The sequence below is a fragment of the Lepus europaeus genome, chromosome 2, assembly GCF_033115175.1.
Source record: "Lepus europaeus isolate LE1 chromosome 2, mLepTim1.pri, whole genome shotgun sequence".
NCBI lineage: Eukaryota > Metazoa > Chordata > Mammalia > Lagomorpha > Leporidae > Lepus > Lepus europaeus.
This window is the reverse complement of record NC_084828.1, coordinates 129,412,089-129,433,675: the sequence shown is the minus strand read 5'-3', so window position 1 is coordinate 129,433,675 and position 21,587 is coordinate 129,412,089. Positions and strand designations below refer to the sequence as shown.

General features: G+C 36.5%; 1 protein-coding gene across 1 annotated transcript in view; it reads left to right on the top strand.

The window, feature by feature from the left end:
• Positions 1-984: 984 nt before the first annotated feature.
• LOC133749274 (arylacetamide deacetylase-like) overlaps positions 985-21,587 on the top strand; it is a 34,633-nt gene continuing 14,030 nt past the window's right edge. Inside the window, exons 1-3 of the mRNA XM_062178489.1 lie at positions 985-1,068; positions 15,766-15,938; positions 17,416-17,741. Coding sequence (XP_062034473.1) covers positions 17,604-17,741 — 138 coding nt within the window. The 5' untranslated portion in view covers positions 985-1,068; positions 15,766-15,938; positions 17,416-17,603. The remainder of the gene's footprint in view (positions 1,069-15,765; positions 15,939-17,415; positions 17,742-21,587) is intronic.

Genomic DNA, 21,587 nt, shown 5'->3' with positions numbered 1-21,587 from the left:
AAAGGGCTTTCTGTGGTCCTTTGTAAAGGCACCAAGCTTATTCATGAAGATTTCTAATTACTTCTCAAAGTCCCCAACTCTTAATATCACCAGATTGGGATATATGTTTCAACACATGAATTTTGGGAGGACCTGGATATCCAGTGAACAGTAGAAGTCTCTGATGCCGGTATTGGATTTTGCATCACCTTCATAAATTACTTAATCTTGAATTTGATTGCTTGTCTTTAGTAGATTAATTAACAAATGGAACAAGTGATGTTTTTGATGTACTCTCATAGAAGACTGTGCTGGCTTCACTTCATACAACTTGAACTTCCCTCAGTTTCAATTTTTTTTTTCCTAATGTGACAATAATACTGTTGAGAGGATTAAATATGTTTTAACAATTTATGTCTAAAAGCTGTTAATGATTTATATATTCACTGTAAAATTTAACAAAAATTAGTATTATTTATTGATACTTATAGCAAGACAATAAAATAATATATAGTACATGTGAACATGCCGATCTTAATTAATGAAAACAGGCAGTAAAATTGAAACTATATGTCTTCCCCCATCTAATATTTGTGATTTGAGGACAACACTGGATTTCCTATACTTTCCAATGGTCCTTATTTTTAACAAAGAATTCTGCACCTAACAATTGTACAATGAATGTTTACTATCTGCTTAGCAACACAGTAAAACTGCTGGATTTGATAGAACTTGCAGGAAATAAGTACTGTTTGCTTTGCAAAATTCACCTTTGCACCAAGGGTATAATTATATCTGGGCTGACCATGAAAGGACAAACAAAGCCATGCAATTTGTGTTATGGAATACTTCATGATTAAGCTTAAAGCAAACTGTGAAAATTAAACATCTGAATGGTTTAAAGGTGCATTTGCAGCTTTGCCAATGTAGAAAGAGAAGACAGGAAGTATCATGGAAGAAAAGCCTATTTTGCTTCCAACTGTGTGGGTCCTTGGGACCTATTATGTTTATACACCTCTCCCTGGTAATACTGAGGAGCCTTGGGGACTGATGTATATGAACATAGTGGTGAAAACTATGACAAATTTGGTAAGCTCAGAATTTTCTCAACTCTGAATATTTTATAGTTCAATCAAAAGAAATATTTACCTGCTTTTCTTAAAAAAATATACTGCCTTGATAATTTGACTGTTAAACTATATTTGCTGACTTTAAAAGCTTCTAATTTATGCTTAACCATTCCTTAATGCAGAATTTTAACAGAATGAATATAGAACAAAATTTCTGGTGGTTGTTATTTTAAATATTACAAAATGTCATTGGCTGTAAAAAGCAAAAAGCATGACTGATATTTCACAGCATGAGTGCTGCCAGAAAGAACCATTTTTGAAAGGGAGGATGAGCAGCACCGTGGTTAACTACAGAAATCTCGTAATAACACTGTATCCAGAAATGGCAATGCATTCTTAATGAAATATTCTGTGTAAGAGACAGCTAGTAAAAGGCCAAGGGAAAATACACACACATAAATCCCAGTTGCAAGAGGGTGAGCTGTGGAGGTGACAGGGCAGCTGCTGGGTGGCTATCACCAGAGTCCATAGCTGGACCTGTGATTCCTTTCTAGGGAGGCCAACTACTAGAAACCACACACCATCTCTTGAATGTTCTCTGCAGGCAATATCTTCCATGCAAGAAAAAAAAAAAGATAATGTTTTTATTTGGCAGATAGAGTTAGACAGTGAGAAGGAGAGAGAGAGAGAGAGAGAGAGAGAGGAAGGTCTTCCTTCCGTTGGTTCACCCCCCAAATGGCCGCTACGGCCGGAGCTACACGGATCTGAAGTTAGGAGCCAGGCGCTTCCTCCTGGTCTCCCACGCAGGTGCAGGCGCCCAAGCACTTGAGCCATCCTCCACTGCCTTCCTGGGCCACAGCAGAGAGCTGGACTGGAAGAGGAGCAGCCGGGACTAGAACTGGCATCCATATGGGATGCCAGCATCTCAGGCATAGGATTAGCCAAGTGAGCTATGGTGCTGGCCCAAAAAAATGATAATCTAAGAATACTTGCCCTTAAGTACTTGACTCACTAACTCTCTTCTGGCATATAATGTAGCTTTCAATAAGTGTGATAAAGTTCCTATTTTGATTTTTTATTAATTATTTTTCAGTAAATTTATTAGTTGTGAGCATATGTTTTTATTGGACTTGGATCAGTTTCAGAGGATTGTAACAAAAATTGTTATTTTAAAAACTATTCTGAAATTACATATAAAATATTTATTTTATTTCATTTTTTGATTTATATTTTTATTTGGATTTATCATATATATGTGCATACATTTATATACATATAATCTGCCATGTATGCCTTCAAAAATGCCAATTCTTCCAACTAATTTTTGATCTCTTTTTAAATTTGTCTTTCCTTTGTTTTTAACTTTTATTTAAAGATATACATTTCCAAAGTACAGTTTTTGGATTAAAGTGGCTTTTTCCCCCCATAACCTCCCTCCCACCTGCAACCCTCCCATCTCCCGCTCCCTCTCCCATTCCATTCACATCAGGATTCATTTTCAATTCTCTTTATATACAGAAAATCAATTTAGGACATATTAAGTAAAGATTTCAACAGTTTGCTCCCACACCGAAACATAAAGAATAAAGTACTGTTTGAGTACTAGTTATAGCGTTAATTCACATTGAACAACACATTAAGGACAGAGATCCTACATGGGGAGTAAGTGCACAGTGACTCCTGTTTTTGACTTAACAATTGACACTCTTGTTTATGGCATCAGTAATCACCCTAGGCTCTTGTCATGGGTTGCCAAGGCTATTGAAGCCTTTTGAGTTCGCCAACTCTGATCTTATGTAGATAAGGTCATAGTCAAAGTGGAAGTTCTCTCCTCCCTTCAGAGAAAGGTACCTACTTCTTTGATGGCCCCGTTCTTTCCACTGGGATCTCACTCGCAGAGATTTTTTTTTTTTTGACAGAGTATCTTGGCTTTCCATGCCTGAAATACTCTCATGGGCTCTTCAGCCAGATCCAAATGCCTGAAGGGCTGATTCTGAAGCCAGAGAGCTGTTTAGGACATCTGCCATTCTATGAGTCTGCTGTGTATCCTGCTTCCCATGTTGGATCATTCTCTCCTTTTTAATTATTTCAGTTACTAGTCTTTCTTATGTGATCCCCTTGACTCTTAATTCTATCATTATAATCAATTATGAACTGAAACTGATCACTTTGACTAGTGAGAAATTTGTCTTTCCTTTTGTTGGTCTTTTTCATCTTGATGATATGTAATTCCACGAGTCACTTTTGATTTGATCTGTGTTTATGGAAATATTTTGTTTTTTTCTTGTTTATTTTCTGAATTCTATCAGTACTGATAGTACTAAATTTTAGTCAGTTCTTCCTTTTGATGAATAATCATGAACAAAATCTGCCTATCTCTTCTTTGAATATGCATGTTGGTGTTTTGTGATATGTTATTTTGAAATTTTGAAATATTCTTCATTTCACCTTCCATATGACAACGTTTTTTAGTTGGTTTTCATTATTTGTTGAAGACTCTTACTATTTTATTTATAACATATAGTACTTTGCATTAATGTAATGTATACAATTTTTGTATTGTTCATGTTTTAATGAGATAGCTTTGCACAACCAACTTGTTACAGGGGAGTTGGTAAATAAGGTAGGATCAGGGCATCATGTATTTCAGGGTTTTTTTTTTTTTGTCAAAGGATGACCTTAAAGGAATATGTACTTAATTTTTATATATTATCTACATATATACATCTTTCTATATATAATTTTAATATGAATACAATTTTAACAGAGAGCTAATCTATGTATCTATCTCACTGATGGAGTAAAACAAAAAATCTTCCTGTCTGTTTTCACCAGTTTTTTTTTTTTTCTTTTTGTCCTGTTGAGTCTCGAAGTCTGTTATTTATTATCATTAGTAAGGGATACAAACACTTTGTTAGTATTATCCTCCGCTTGTTTTGTCCTGAGGTCAGTTACCTCTGAATCCTCAGGAGCAATTTCTGAAGTTTTCTTGGCCACCTATTCCAATAACCAAGTCTAGTTTTATTTTGGGCCTGCACCTCATAATCAGTAATCATGGCAAGGCAATTCATTCTTAGAGTATACCTCTTATCTTTTCTGGATGCACCACCTCTAGAGACTCTACCTACTGTCCTAACTCTTTGTCTTTCACGCTGCCCTTTGGAGTTGCAGTTGGCTATGCAATTCTGCTGATTTCATTTGCTTTGTCACAGTGCTGCATAAAACTAGAAGTTCTTGGGTTTTCTGTGATAATTTTGTTTGTCAAATGGAGTTATTATTGTGGTTATTGATTCATTGCTTACTTTTGAATTCTGTGTGGTGTCCAACAGAAAAAAAAAGTGTAGATTTTTGGAACTTAAAGTCCTAATTCCATTTTTAAAGAAAAAAATCTATTTTATTTTTCAAAATACCTCAGATTATCACTTAGCCTGTCATCTGATCAAAATCTCTAAGATCTGGTACCCATTATGTAAATCACTGGTGCTCTTCAAATCCTTCATCTCTGCCTTGCATTAAAACAAAAGAAAACAACACTCAAGAACTTGTTTGAATTTACTACCGTCTGGTTATATTTGGGATTCACCAGTCAATTTGAGCAAATTAAGCAATGGTCTCTCAAATTATTAGCAATTCAGTGAAGAAGGTACTTAGAAGTCACTGAATGGAACCACCCTCAACCAGTCTGTGATGCAATGCTATCTCCTAAAACACAAATGCCAAAATATTTTACTACAAGACCTATTCTTATACATTGCTCAGCATGACTGGGAAAGGACACTGAGGTCTCATTTAATGTCTTGGTGAGAAATAACACTACAATCACACAGCATGGTCAGACGTTTCTCAGATCAGAAATTACTCATGCTTTTGAAGAGTTTTCTACCATTTTGCCATATTTCAAGGCTTTCTTCAGCTGCTTGGGACAGTTAGAAGCTACCAGGTTTGAGATCACTTTTAGAAAACGTCAGTTTTATCATCTGCAGTTTTCCTTTTCCTACAGCCCTTTTTCTGCCAGTCCCAAAGTTTGTCTTTGTATTCAAACCATCTAGTATGGAATCTGTTCTGTTGTAACCCTTCAATAATTTTTCTTTATTTTTCAAAGATTTATTTATTTTACCTGAAAGGGTTACAGAGAGGCAAAGGCAGAGGCAAACAGAGAGAGAGAGAGATAGAGAGAGAGAGAGAGACAGAGAGACAGAGAGACAGGTCTTCCATCAGCTGGTGCACTCCCCAGATGTGGTTCCAACAGCCAGAGCTGGGCCAATCCAAAGCCAGGAGCCAGCAGCTTCTTCCAAATCTCCCATACCGATGCAGCAGCCCAAGGGCTCAGGCCATCTTCTATTGCTTTCCCAGCCAGAGCAAAGAGCTGGATCAGAAGTGGAGTAGTCAGGACTTGAACCGGCACCTATGAGGGATACTGGCACTGCAGGCGGTGGCTTTACCCGTTATGCCACAGAGCCAGCCCCTCCTTATTTTTCATTACATGGAAGAAAACCACAGCTAAACCTACAGTATTTCTAACTGCAACATTCATTTGAAACATGAGAACTGAGAATGTTATACTGGCTCAGTGAGAACATTTATGCACAAGCTCATGTTCATGAATAACATTGGCATCTGATATTTGTAATTTGATTCTACTTTTGGGCTCTGTTTGCTTAGCTCTCAGGAAACAACAATGTCACAAACATTGCAATGTTCTTTTTGAGCTTTCAAGAAATCCCACCCACATCTGATAAAAATATTACTGAGAAAGAGACAACTTTCAGCAACATTCCTGTCCATGTGTACATACCCAGATGAAAGTCAGAGAGACAGAGAGGGGCTTGTTTTATATTCAAGGTGGTGGCTGGTATTTGGGGAACAATGGGATGTACCCCTTTTTGAAAGTTTTAGTTAATCATATAATCTATAAGTTATTGAGATGTTGACTTCAATATAGCAAGTCACATATGTCAGATAACAAGACACTGCAGCTGTCAGAAGTTTATTTCGTTGGAACTGTTAATTTAAATGAACTACTTAACTCCCTTTTGAAAGAGGGATTGATGAATGACAAAAATTGCAGCAAATCTCAGATAAGAAGAGAAAGCATTTCATGAGCTTTGAGATTTATTATTAATTCCAGATTTGGTGCAATGTTGCAGTGGAAAACAAAATAAAGTAAATTGAACAGTGGGTGGAGTGTGTGAAACAGGAGAGATGGTGACACTCATCTTCTAATAATCTTAGGTATAAAGAAAATGAGAAGGAAGATTTTCCATGGAAAGGAAGCACAGAGTTAATTAAACTATCTTATTTTAATTTTTATTATATTTATTCACTGAATACATTTCTATAAACACATGCCCTATATTTTGGCATACATAACTTTATATGCTTATTTTATTTTACTTCTGCACACATGGTTTATGTGTTTCATATTAATATATAGGTAGTCCATGTACATGTTTGTAAGCTGAAGTTGCAACTGTTATAAATTGAGTTATGTTGGAGAAATGTGTCGAGTGGGGGCTGTAGGCGGGGGGAGGGGGGGGGTTGTCTGGCCTGCCAGACAAGAAAGGGAGTTGGATTCCACAGAGGGGAAGGAGGGGCAGTGCAATAGCAAGAAATGTGTCTTTTTGACAGAAGGAAAAGATGTATTGCTCATGGGTACTGATGTATATTGGAGCTGAAACTGGGAGCAATAAATGGGGTGATTCTGCCCAACATGTTCTATAAATTCAGGCAGTAAAGTCTTCAGCTGCCTATGAAGTGGTATTTCTTTTTTTTTTTTTATTAAACTTTTATTTAATGAATATAAATTTCCAAAGTATAGCTTATGGGTTACAATGGCTTCCCCCCTCCCATAGCTTCCCTCCCGCCCGCAACCCTCCCCTTTCCCGCTCCCTTTCCCCTTCCATTCATGTTAAGATTCATTTTCAATTCTCTTTGTATACAGAAGATCAGTTTAGTATATATTAGGTAAAGATTTCAACATTTTGCCCATATAGCAACATCAAGTGAAAAAACTACCATTGGATTACTAATTATAGCATTAAATAGCAATGTACAGCACATTAAAGACAGAGATCCTACATAATTTTTTTTTTCAAATTAATTAATTTTCTATGCCATTTCCATTTTAACACCAGGTTGTTTTTTTTTTTTTCATTTCCAATTCTCTTTATATACAGAAGATCACTTCAGTATATAGTTAGAAAAGACCTCATCAGTCTGTGCCCACACAGAAACGCAAAGTATAAAAATACTGTTTCAGTACCAGTCATAGCTTCACTTGGCTTTAGATGACACATTAGGGACAGATCCCACATGGGGTGTAAGTACACAGTGACTCCTGTTGCTGACTTAACAATTTGACACTCCTGTTCATGGCGTCAGTAATCTCCCTAGGCTCTAGTCATGAGTTGCCAGGGCTATGGAAGCCTTTAGAGTTCGCTGACTTTGATCTTATTCCGATAGGGTCTTAGTCAAAGTGGAGGTTCTCTCCTCCCTTCGGAGAAGGGTACCTCCTTCTTTGATGGTCCCGTTCTTTCCACTGGGATCTCACTCACAGAGATCATTCATTTAGGTCTTTTTTTTTTTTTTTCCATGATATCTTGGCTTTCCATGCCTGCTATACTCTCATGGGCTCTTCAGCCAGATCTGAATGCCTTGAGGGCTGATTCTGAGGCCAGAGTGTTGTTTAGGACATCTGCCATCCTATGAGTCTGCTGTGTATCCCACTTCCCATGTTGGATCTTTCTCTCCCTTTTTGATTCTATCAGTTAGTATTAGCAGATACTTGTCTTGTTTGTGTGATCTCTTTGATTCTTAGACCTATCAGAGCTATCAATTGTGAGCTGAAATTGATCACTTGGACTAGTGCGATGGCATTGGTACATGCCATCTTGATGGGATTGTGTTGGGATCCCCTGGCACATTTCTAACTCCACCATTTGCGGCCAGTCCGATTGAGCATGTTCCAAATTGTTCATCTCCTCCCTCTATTTTTCCACTCTTAGATTTAACAGGGATCACTTTTCAGTTAAAATTTAAACACCTAAGAATAATTGTGTGTTAATTACTGAGTTCAACCAATAGTACTAGAACAACAACAACAACAACAACAACAAATACTAAAAAGGATAAAGTATTACATTGTACATCTAAAGTCAGGACAGGAGCTGATCAGTTCATTGTTGCTTATAGTGTCCATTTCACTTAACAGGTTTCCCCTTTGGCGCTCAGTTGTCACCGATCAGGGAAAACAAATGATATTTTTCTCTTTGGGACTGGCTTAATTCACTCAGCATGATGTTTTCCAGATTGCTCCATCTTGTTGCAAATGACTGGGTTTCGTTGTTTTTTACTGCTGTATTATGAAGCCACCATCACCTTAATTCCTAAGCCAGAAAGAGACGCAACATTGAAAGAGAATTACAGACCAATATCCCTGATGAACATAGATGCAAAAATCCTCAATAAAATTCTGGCCAATAGAATGCAACAACACATCAGAAAGATCATCCACCCAGACCAAGTGGGATTCATCCCCGGTATGCAGGGATGGTTCAACATTCGCAAAACAATCAACGTAATACACTACATTAACAGACTGCAGAAGAAAAACCATATGATTCTCTCAATAGAAGCAGAGAAAGCATTTGATAAAATACAACACCCTTTCATGATGAAAACTCTAAGCAAACTGGGTATGGAAGGAACATTCCTTAATACAATCAAAGCAATATATGAAAAACCCACGGCCAACATCCTATTGAATGGGGAAAAGTTGGAAGCATTTCCACTGAAATCTGGTACCAGACAGGGATGCCCTCTCTCACCACTGCTATTCAATATAGTTCTGGAAGTTCTGGCCAGAGCTATTAGGCAAGAAAAAGAAATTAAAGGGATACAAATCGGGAAGGACGAACTCAAACTATCCCTCTTTGCAGATGATATGATTCTTTATTTAGGGGACCCAAAGAACTCTACTAAGAGACTGCTGGAACTCATCGAAGAGTTTGGCAAAGTAGCAGGATATAAAATCAATGCACAAAAATCAACAGCCTTTGTATACACAGGCAATGCCACGGCTGAGGAAGAACTTCTAAAATCAATCCCATTCACAATAGCTACAAAAACAATCAAATACCTTGGAATAAACTTAACCAAAGACGTTAAAGATCTCTACGATGAAAACTACAAAACCTTACAGAAAGAAATAGAAGAGGATATAAAAAAATGGAGAAATCTTCCATGCTCATGGATTGGAAGAATCAATATCATCAAAATGTCTATTCTCCCAAAAGCAATTTATACATTCAATGCAATACCCATCAAGATCCCCAAGACCTTCTTCTCAGATCTAGAAAAAATGATGCTGAAATCCATATGGAGACACAGAAGACCTCGAATAGCCAAAGCAATCCTGTACAACAAAAACAAAGCCGGAGGCATCACAATACCTGATTTTAGGACATACTACAGGGCAGTTGTTATCAAAACAGCATGGTACTGGTACAGAAACAGATGGATAGACCAATGGAACAGAATAGAAACACCAGAAATCAATCCAAACATCTACAGCCAACTTATATTTGACCAAAGATCCAAATCTAATCCCTGGAATAAGGACAGTCTATTCAATAAATGGTGCTGGAAAAATTGGATTTCCACATGCAGAAGCTTGAAGCAAGACCCATACCTATCACCTTACACAAAAATTCACTCAACATGGATTAAAGACTTAAATCTACGACCCGAAACCATCAAATTATTAGAGAGCATTGGAGAAACCCTGCAAGATATAGGCACAGGCAAAGACTTCCTGGAAAATACTCCAACAGCACAGGCAGTCAAAACCAAAATTAACATTTGGGATTGCATCAAATTGAGAAGTTTCTGTACTTCAAAAGAAACAGTCAGGAAAGTGAAGAGGCAACCAACAGAATGGGAAAAAATATTTGCAAACTATACTACAGATAAAGGGTTGATAACCAGAATCTACAAAGAAATCAAGAAAATCCACAACAACAAAACAAACAACCCACTTAAGAGATGGGCCAAGGACCTCAATAGACATTTTTCGAAAGAGGAAATCCAAATGGCCAACAGACACATGAAAAAATGTTCAAGATCACTAGCAATCAGAGAAATGCAAATCAAAACCACAATGAGGTTCCATCTCACCCCGGTGAGAATGGCTCACATTCAGAAATCTACCAACAACAGATGCTGGAGAGGATGTGGGGAAAAAGGGACACTAACCCACTGTTGGTGGGAATGCAAACTGGTTAAGCCACTATGGAAGTCTGTCTGGAGATTCCTCAGAAACCTGAACATAACCCTACCATACAACCCAGCCATCCCACTCCTTGGAATTTACCCAAAGGAAATTAATTTGGCAAATAAAAAAGCCATCTGCACATTAATGTTTATTGCAGCTCAATTCACAATAGCTAAGACCTGGAACCAACCCAAATGCCCATCAACAGTAGACTGGATAAAGAAATTATGGGACATGTACTCCATAGAATACTATACAGCAGTAAAAAACAATGAAGTGGTATTTCTTATGATAGTTGACTATGGCATGCCTCAAGTATTTCCATGACTCTGCATTTCTTAAAAAAATTTTCATGAATGTATTCACTGTATCCTTAAAGAATGTTAATTTTTATTGTTAAAGAAATTAATTAACACTCAGTCTGATACAAAACAGTATTTGCCTGATGCTCTCACAGTATTAATAAAACATTTTAATTTGTACTAATACAAAATATAAGTATGACTTTTTAAATACAGTGTGCATTTCACATTTTAAGATATTCAGCACTCAATTTTGGAAATATCACAAGATAATATCTAGGATTCTTCTCCTGGCATGGCCACACACTTCAGGATTTCTTCTACTTTATTTATCTTCCTGACTTTTTTTTACTTTAAGAAGATGATAGCACTTATCCTAACACAGAGGCAAAGAAGCATGGTCCCCCCCCAGTACACATCCTTGCCAAGAACTCAAAAGAGAACAAACCAGAAAACAGATTCCTTTTTATTTACTTAGAAAGTATGAATAAATAAACCACATCCCAGGTCTCCGTATTTCCTTGTTGCTCTTTAGTGCAGTTTTGGCAATGTCTAATACAGTGCCCTCACACCTCAGCCCCATTGAAACAGAGACTATTTCTGCATTATTGCTTTTGGCTTCCATGCTTGCTCCTCCTTACACCTATCTCCAGGAGCCTGTGACTTCCTTCAAGTTGTAAGTTATGAGTTTGTACTTTCAACACTTAACACCTGCAATAGAAACAGGTAGAGAATAGGCTTGAGAAGAATGAATCTGCTTTGCAATACTCAGTGTGAAAATATAGGGAAGACAGGAAAACAGATAATGAACATACCACCTATCTCGATGCCACATAAACAATAAGAAAGAGGGTACCCAGAAAACCATGTTGCCACTCTTGCCTTGATCCATAACAACTCCTAGAAATGAGAGGAAGAAATGGCCATTGTTTCAACCAAAACGAGGCAACAGTATCTGGGAACTGATTGATTTGTGGTCCAGGGGACATTAAGCCATTGAGTAAATGGATTTATGCTGAATGGGTTTTTTTGAAGTGCTGGGAGGAAAGGAGCTCTTCTTGTTCTGTCTTGTTCTTGTGTCTAGAATAGCTGCGGTTCATTCAGATGGAATGCATAGCATATTCCTTTATCAATGTGGAATTCAGGAGAATTACTTAGACTGAGAAAATCGAACATTGTTCAAACTATCCTCTATATTGATCATTAATGAATTATATGCACTAGTAATATAACAGGAAAAAATACAATAAAAGTAGTCATAGTTCTTCATTAATTGGACTGTATGAAAAGTGAAGACTAAATATACGCTTTGGAGGGATAAACAAGTAGTCCTACCAGTAACTACTTCTCTGCCAAAATGCTGTAAGCTCTTGAAGAAGAGCAGTGAGCTAAAGTGACTGGAGTACTGTTATATATTTAGCTGGTACTTTGTTTCTTCTTTCAATTTCAGAAGAAATCCAGGTCTAATTTGTTTTCAGTTGGGCAGGACTCCAATGTGTATTTTTGTTGCTCCTGGAGGAATATGTTTCCTAAATTACAGTCACAACATGTCAGGACAATTTTGACTTGTTAAGTACTACAGGAAGGCAATTCATTATTTTGAGGAGAAAACCAAATATGATGTTAATGCACATGGCCAGCTGAGAATAGGTAATCAGATTAAGTAAAATATAGAAAATAAATCCATGAATAAAATTTTTAAGAAACACATAATTCAAGATCTCTATATACATTTCACACATATATGAAACAAAAATACTGTCTCTGCTGAATTAAAAATCAGAGGAACAGTGACTGAAGATTGGTTGGATATTGGTCAACTCAGCTCTACTTTGAACACTAGAAATAATTCTGAACTTGACCTGATCCACTACTAAACCAGGCAGGCCCAGATACTTCTGGACATTTCACATTTGGACATTTCACACATTTGCACATGGATCTAGTAGAAGGTAAATATTGTCTTCCAGTGATGTCTTTCAGGACTTCTGAATTAAATTCTACTTCACACAGGAACAATATACAGATTTTTTTGAAGAACCATAGTTAGGGGCCGGTGCTGTGGCGCAGCGGGTTAACGCCAGGGCCTGAAACGCCGGCATTCCATATGGGCGCCGGTTCTAGTCCCAGCTGTTCTTCTTCCGATCCAGCTCTCTGCTATGGCCTGGGAAAGCAGTAGAGGATGGCCCAAGTCCTTGGGCCCTGCACCCGCGTGGGAGACTAGGAGGAAGCACCTGGCTCCTGGCTTCGGATCGGCACAGCGCCGGCCATAGTGGCCATCTGGGGAGTGAACCATTGGACAGACCTCTCTCTCTCTGCCTCTCCTCTTTCTGTGTAACTCTGACTTTCAAATAAATAAATAAATAAATCTTTAAAAAAATGTATTCCAAAGTATTTTTTTTAAAAAAAGAACCATAGTTAGTCTATTATTGTGTCCTAGGTCACCAGCTTCCATCTTGGAAGTCTATCTTATAATCTTAAATGTTGAGCTTGTGTGTCATGTGTAATGTCAGAGTCATCCTAATAAACAAGCTTGGGATGCCCTAGGAGAGCCTTATGTCACATGTGGTGATATTAACAGATGTAGGTCCAGGAATATGTTCTCTTGCTATCGTTCCAATTTGTTCCGAATTTTCCAGTTTGTTCTTTATTCATCATTTTCTCTGCCCTATTTTGGATTATTTCAGTATTTTTATGATTTATTTTTTCTGCACTACTGAGTTATGAGTAACACCTCTTGAATTCATTCCTTAAAGTGGTAGAGATAGAGTTTATAGTATGCATATTTATGTTATCGTGTATGAAGGTACTTCAAAAAAGTTTGTGAAAAATGCATATTATTACTATTTTGCTACAGATTTAAAATATTTCCGGTGCCGCAGCGCGCCAGCCGCGGCGGCCATTGGAGGGTGAACCAACGGCAAAGGAATACCTTTCTCTCTGTCTCTCTCTCTCACTGTCCACTCTGCCTGTCAAAAAAAAAAATATATATATATATTTTACATAAAAATAACTCAGCTTTTAATTCCAATATTCATGACATTATTGAAATACCCTCACAGAATTTCAAATAACAAAACTAACTCTAAAGGCTTCCATAGCCCTGGCAACTCATGACTAGAGCCTAGGGAGATTACTGACGCCATGAACAGGAGTGTCAAATTGTTAAGTCAGCAACAGAAGTCACTGTGTACTTACATCCCATGTGGGATCTGTCCTTAATGTGTTGTCTAATGTGCAGTGATGCTGTAACTAGTACTGAAACAGTATTTTTACACTTTGTGTTTCTGTGTGGGTACAAACTGATGAGATCTTTACTAATTATATACTGAATCGATCTTCTGTATATAAAGATAATTGGAAATGAAAAAAAAAAAACCTGGTGTTAAATTGGAAATGGCATAGAAAATTAATTAATTTTTTAAAAAAATATTATGTAGGATCTCTGTCTTTAACGTGCTGTACACTGTTATTTAATGCTATAACTAGTACTCCAACAGCATTTTTTTCACTTTGTGTTGCTATATGGGGGCAAACTGTTGAAATCGTTACCTAATATATACTAAACTGATCTTCTGTATATAAAGAGAATTGAAAATGAATCATGATGTGATTGGAAGGGGAGAGGGAGCGGGAAAGGGGAGGGTTGCGGGTGGGAGGGAAGTTATGGGAGGGGGGAAGCCATTGTAACCAATAAGCTGTACTTTGGAAATTTATATTCATTAAATAAAAGTTTAATAAATGAAAAAAACAAAAACAAACAAAAAAAAGAAATGTGCAACATCACATTGATATTTCTTTCCATCTATTGGATTGGTATTATAATATATTTTAATTTTGTACGCATAAAGAAAACAAAATTTTGTTTGTAATGTTATTGTTATGTGTCATCTTTTCAGGCACTTTTAAATTGAACCAAAATACCTTCTACATCTTCATTTTTAAATTTTTGAAGATTTATTTATTTATTTGAAAGGCAGAGTGACACAGAGAGAAAGGGAGAGAGAGAGAGAGGGAGAAAGAGAGAGAGAGAGAGAGAGAGAGAGACATAGGGAGAGTCAGAGACAGGGAAAAACAGAGACAGAACTTCCACCTACTGGTTCACTCTCCAAATGGCTACAACAGCCAGGGTTGGGCCACACTGAAGCTAGAAGCCTGAATTGCATCCAGGTCTCCCATGTCAGTGACAGGGGCCCAATTACTTGGATCATTTTTGGATGCCTTCCCAGATGCATCAACAGGAAACTGCATCAGAAGTGGAGTAGCAGGTACTCAAACTGGCACTCCAGTAAAGTATGATGGCATCAAGGCTATGGTTTTCACTACAGTGGCACAGCACCCACCCTCAAATACCTTCTGTATTGATTCAGATAATTACCTTTCTGCAAATCTTCATTCTGTCATATAGAGCAAGTTACCACTTTCAATTATTTTTATTCTCCTAAGGAACTGTTTTTTAAAATCATTTTTGTAGTATAAGCTCTCTCCCAAAAAATTATCTCAATCTCTCTGTCTTAAATAGTTTATTTTTCTCTCTTCTTTGAAAATATTTATGAATAATAAATTCTAATTTTTATTTTTCTTACTTTCATTCCTTTAAAGAAGTTGATCTGTTGTCTTCTTATGGATTTCCCCTTTATATGTGTACATACACACACACACGTATGACTTAGTTAACATATGTTTCAAAGTTTTCATATGTATAAAAAGTACAAAATGACATTATATCACCTTTATATCCATAAAACTACTAAATATATTGAGTTTTATTTGACAGCATAGTTATCCATATTTATGGAGTGCAAAGTAATTTTTCAATACATACATACATTGTGAAATCATCCAACCAGGGTAGTTAACATTTATTTCTATGGGAATCCCTAGGTATCCTCTGCTAATTATTTTAAGACACATAATAAATGTTATTAACTATTGTCACCCTACTGTGCTAAAGAATACAAGTACTTTTTCCTCTTACAGTTTGAATGTAATTTATCACTTGAATGTAATTGATGAACTTGTTCAGGAATATAGGCTCCAAATTCTAATATTAATGGTATTAAGAGTATAGAAATGTAATCCCATTGTGGTGTTTATAGAGGTAGGACCTTTATAATATGACTATATTGAATTATGTCATTAGGACGAGTCCCCATGATTGAATCCTGGTAACTGTATATAGAGCTACTGACAGACAAGAGCACTCTCTGTCTCTCGCCTTGTGCTGGTCTGTGCCACCTTGGGACTCAAGCATCAAAAACACCACCATCAGTGGCTGCAGAAGGTTTCTGCCAGTCTTTGTGAACTTCCAAAACAGTGAGTCATAAAATATTTTCTCCTTATAAGTTAAATATTTTGGATATTGTTATAATAGTGAAAGACCTTCTAATAAAGCTCCTTTGTAACTCTTTTTTTTTTTTGTATTTTGATGACTTATGTAGCTTCTTTCTATGCCTTCCCTCCCTATCCTTCCTGACTTTGAATGATCAATAATCTACCCTCTACTTTTATGAGACCAACTCTTTTCAGTTCAACTGTGAGTGAGAATATGAAATATTTTTCTTTCTGTGCCTGGGTCACTTTATTTAACATAATGTGTTCCAATTAATTCCATATTGCTGCAATTAGTAGTATTTCATTCATTCTATGGGTGAATAAAATTTTATTGTGCATATACCACATTTTCCTTATCCATCCATCTGATCATGAGCACTTTGGTTGGTTTTAATCTTGGCTATTGTGAGTAGTGTTGCAAATTCTTTGGACGTTCTTGCCTGATCAAGTCATTTTTTCAGCAAAGACTGCTTTATAGCCTCTTTTCCAACATGTTTGGTTGAATCATTTTCCTGGCCCTTATTGCTTTAGCTAAGATCTCCATGGCAATGTGGAACTGAAGTATTAGAGTAGGTGTTTTAATAAGGGATAAAAAATGTAGTACATACCAGTGAAATCCAAAAAGAAGACGTAGCATATTTATATAATAGAAAATGTAGTTTAAATCAATGAGCACTCATCTCAGGAATGTAAGATTTCTTTTACATTCCAGAATTAATAAAAATCCTTCATTATACTGAAACAGTAAGTAAACAATTATGCACCATCTCTTTGACTACAGAAAAAAAAACAACCAATTTCAAATAAATTTATATTAAAAATTATCTGTGGAAGATGTTTGGTGCAGTGGCTAAATTACCACTTGAGGCACCCATATTTTATATGGGAGTGCCTGGGTTCAAGTCACTGTTCCATCTCCAATTCTAGCTTCCTGCTCTGGTAGCAGTTGGTTCCTTTTACTCATGTGAGACACCTGGAATTTCCCATGTCCCAAGGTTTAGCCCGACTCAACCAGTGATGCATATACACGTTGGAGAATATTTCTCTAGTATTTCTATTTCTACTTCATTCACAGTTCATGGAGGCAATGGAGGAATCAATGAGTGCCAGTAGTTTGGGAAGAGAGAGAGAGATGGGGAATAGGAAACCCAGAGACCTTCCCAGCAGTGTAAATGCCCTATAACACTGCACTGTGGGAAAGGTCACTGACACATGTCCAAATACGTAAGCTGCCCAATATCACGTGTGGACCCCAATGCATCTGTGGGTTCTAGTGCTAGTGGCAGGTGCATGCTCTGTGGTAGGCTGTGCCCCTCTAGGAACTCATTTACACCCGCAGTCTAAATATATGCCTCCTAACGTAGTATAATTTCCCTGTTAATAACTGTGTTGGCAAATGTTCACAGAAACTTTATTTCAAGGGTTATAAACTTGCAGACAACTGCTATTTGTTTCACAGTGTTCTCCTTTGGACTTCACTAAGAATTTCTGGACTGCCTAGGAAATGAGAAACTGAACTGTGGAATTTGTATTCAGGAAGTTATACAATAGTGTATGCGGAAGCTTAAGACATACAATCACAAATCAACATATTCAGAAGTGCATTTGCAGCATTGCTGAAGTCCACAAGACCCAAAGAGAACCACCATGAGAAAAAAGACAATTTTGCTTTTGACTATGGGGTCCCTAGGAGCCTATTATGTTTATACTCCTCTCCCCAATAATATTGAGGAACCGTGGAGACTGATGGGCATGATTGCAGTATCCAATACAATAACAAATTTGGTAAGTTCAGATTTTCTCTACTCATTCAATGGTCATTTAATAGGAAATAATTAGCCGCTTTGTCTGGTTTTAATTTCTACTCTTGAAAATGTTGCTGTTAAATTTTGCTTGGCAAATTTATTTCATTGATTTAGTGTTTAGTTTTTTTCATTTGTTTTATTTGTTTGAAAGGCTTAGATGCAGAGAGAAATTTACTAGTTCGCTGCCCACAGCAAGGAGCTGGGAACTCAGTGCAGGTTTCTTACATGAGTGGCAGGGACCCGGCTCCTTGAGCCATCACTTGTTGTCCACCAGGGTGGCATTAGCAGGAAGCAGAAATTGAGAGAGCAGTCAGGACTCAGATCCAGTCAATCCAATGTTGGATAGGAGCTTTCCAATTTAACTGCTATGCTATATAACCAACCCATTAGCTCATATTGAAACACTTTATATTATTAACTACTCTTTAATGCAGAAGCCTAACTGAATGAATATAGAGAACATACTTTGTTAGCTTTGATTTTAAATATCAAAAAACAATGCACTCCAGGTGAGTACCAATTTTTTAAAAATCTTATTGTGAGTTTCATGGAATAAAAGCAAAGAAACAAACATCTTAGTGTGAGTCTGATGGCGTGAATACTGAAGAATGCTGCCAGAAAGAAGCAATTTGGAAGCATGGGCTTCAGAAAGGCAGGATGTGATTAGTCACAAAATTTTTGCAATAATTTTTTTGAGCAGCAAAATATTTTTAAATTTTTTTATACAACTATTAGTCAATTTATTAAAATAGTAAGTTGGCTTAGACATCTGCAGTGGTGATTCGGCTTCTACTCCTAGCTCAATTCTGATGGAAATAATCTGTTTAACAATCTCAGAGGTAGTATGCAAGTCAATGAGCCGCTTGTGGATTCTCATCTGGAACTGATCCCCTCTTAGAACCTTCACCACAAGGTGTTTTTCTCCTAGTGGTCTCTCTGCTGTGTCTTATGCTCCAGATGCAGGGTTGTTATGTAGTTTAATCATTTCCCCTTATTTTCTGATAGACTGTGAGGACATGTCAATAAATAATTATTGAATTGAGAATTTTATTGCTTTGAGGTTTTCTTGCAATAATTTTTTAAGTCAGAGATGAAAATGCACTCTTATTGAAATTGTTTGTTTAAAAGTAAAGGGGCAGAAGGCTAACGGAAAATGGGAGCATGATTCCCAGCGGTGGGAGGTGAGCTATGGAAGTAACGGGGCAGCTGTCTGACTGGCTGCCACTGAGAGCCCACAGCTGTTCCTGTGGTTCTTTTCTAATGAGGCTACTTGGAAATGTAATCGCATTTCTTTAACTTCCTCTGCAAGTTATAGCCTCCCTGTAATTAAAAAAAATATATATGATTTTTCATGGTTACTTAGCCTGAGTGTTAGATAGCTAGCTCACTATCTCTTTCATAACATATGTTATGAAAACATAACATATTCTTTTTAGGAATTTCAACACTCTCTTTAGACTTTTAGCGTGGCTCTGAAAAAGTATGATAGATGGTTTATTTTAATTTTATTTGTTAGTTATCTGATTATTTTATTAAGTTTATTAGCATAACAGTATATGTTGTTAATTTGGGTCAATTTCATAAGAATATAACTTAAAGTCTCTTTTTAAAGTTATTTTTGAATTATGTATAACAGCATTTTGTGTCATTTTGCAGTACTTTATCATTCAGATTAATTAGGTATATATGTATATATTTGTATACACAGTCTTCATGATATGCCTTCTAGGATGTCATTTCTTTCATTCTTTTAAATCTTTACTTTTCTCTTCCCTTTTATTTAATTTTCTGATTTCCCATGATATGTTGAGATTCTTTGAATTTACTTATGAAATTATTTTGTCTTTCATTGCTTTTGTGAGTTTATCAATACTAGTACCCTTACCAAATTTTATTCACTCCTTCTTTTAACTAGCAATCATCTTTAAATACCTATCTTTTGAATTATTTTTTTCTGTCAGCCCCCTGCCCCTACCTGACCTTTGTTACTAAAGGATTTTGCCACTCTTCCTGCTGTGGATGTTGGCTTATAAAAGGATCCTCCTGGGTAGTTTGAAGGTGTTTTGCTACTTATCACAGTAATCAAACTCTGATTGGCTATCTCATTTCTTGGAACAATACTTTCTATCTTTATTTGTATATGGCACCTTTAGAGCCCTCTTACCTCCATTTTAGTTTTGTACACTGTCCTACCAACATGGGTCTCTATACTGGTCTGCTGATTTTGTTTGACTTCTATATTTATGGGTCATGGGTGTTCTGTGGCCTTTAGTCTATTTAAAGAATTAATTCATCATTGTAGTTACTGATTTGTTATTTACTTTGTCATGTTGTTTCCTGAAAAAGGAAAGTGCAGATTATGGAAAATTTGTTGTCATTGTTACTTTCTTTCAAAAAAATTAAATTTATTTGATTAAGTATATTTGATAACCATATGATCTTAATCATGAAGTAGTTATTTTTTCCATTTTCCCCCATCCTCTCTCTTCCAACGTAAATCTAATAACTTCCTTGAATGTATTGCCTACTGATCTTTTAAAGGGCTGTACCAATTAATTTTAGCAAGGGTAAGGAATGGTGGGAACTCCGAGTTTTAATAATTCAGTGATGATAAATGAGTCATTGGATGGAATGAGCTCTGAAGTAGTTTGAGATGCAGCATTGTCTCCTAGACAGGAATGACAAATATCTTTAACTAAGAGATGAGCTCTGAAGGATTACTCAGCATGATCTTAAAGGGACTCTGAGGTTGCATTTGGACTTGATGAGAAATGTGGCACTCAACACTAAGAGACCTATCACAGATGAGGGATTCTTGGACTTTGAAAATTGCTTTCTTTCCATTTTCTTACTGTAAGTAGAAGCTTGTAAATTTTAAGTCATTTTCAAAAAAAATATATTTCATTATCATCTGTTCTTCATCACTGATTGCCCTAGCCCTGCTCAGCTTTTCTTGCTGCTATGGGTTCTCAGAGATAAACCAGTTGGGCCCCAATATGTGAGAATCTTGAATCTGAATGATCATTCAGACTCCAAATTGCTGAATAACCACAAGCAATGTGAAAATTCAAGAATGGGTGTCATTAGTGTTTCGCAACATTTTATCATCAGAAATTCGGTTATGTCATTTTTTCCCTGGGGTAATTCACACTTGTGTGACCATTTAAGATTCATGAAGATGCAAATTTGCATAAACATTGAGGCATATAAATTCAAATTGGTCATATATTTCTGTATTTCATTTCATCTTTCAAACTTACATCAAAAATTGCTTTTTGTTGGGCATCATAGCACAGCATGTTAAGCCACTTCTTTGGACACCCATGTCACATGTCAGAGTATTGTTCAAGTCTCAGCTGCTCTGATACTGGTACAGCTTCCAGCTAATCACCTGAGAGACAGAAAATATTTGGATGCAGTCTAATTTACTTATATATTTAGTGTTCATACATATTATTTATTTTACTGTTGGCAAGAGGGAACACATTAATTTTCTTGCTAATATCCTTATAAAGAAAGACTGAACAACTGTTTTTTGAAAATAGTTCTGACTGTATATAGTCTGACCTCAACTTTCCAAGATAATTGCACTCATAAAACCAAAAAGAAGTTAGTCATCTTCCAGATTACCTGTGAAATTCTTTTCCTTAATTCAGGACTTCAATCAAACTATTGTGGATGCTGTTACACATTGGGACTGAATTACATGCTTCTGAATGACCACTGGGTCACAGAAATCAAAAGGGAAAAAAAGTCTTAGAAATGAATGAAGATAACAGCACAACATATCAAAATTTATGGGATACAGCAATAGTAGTGTTTAGAG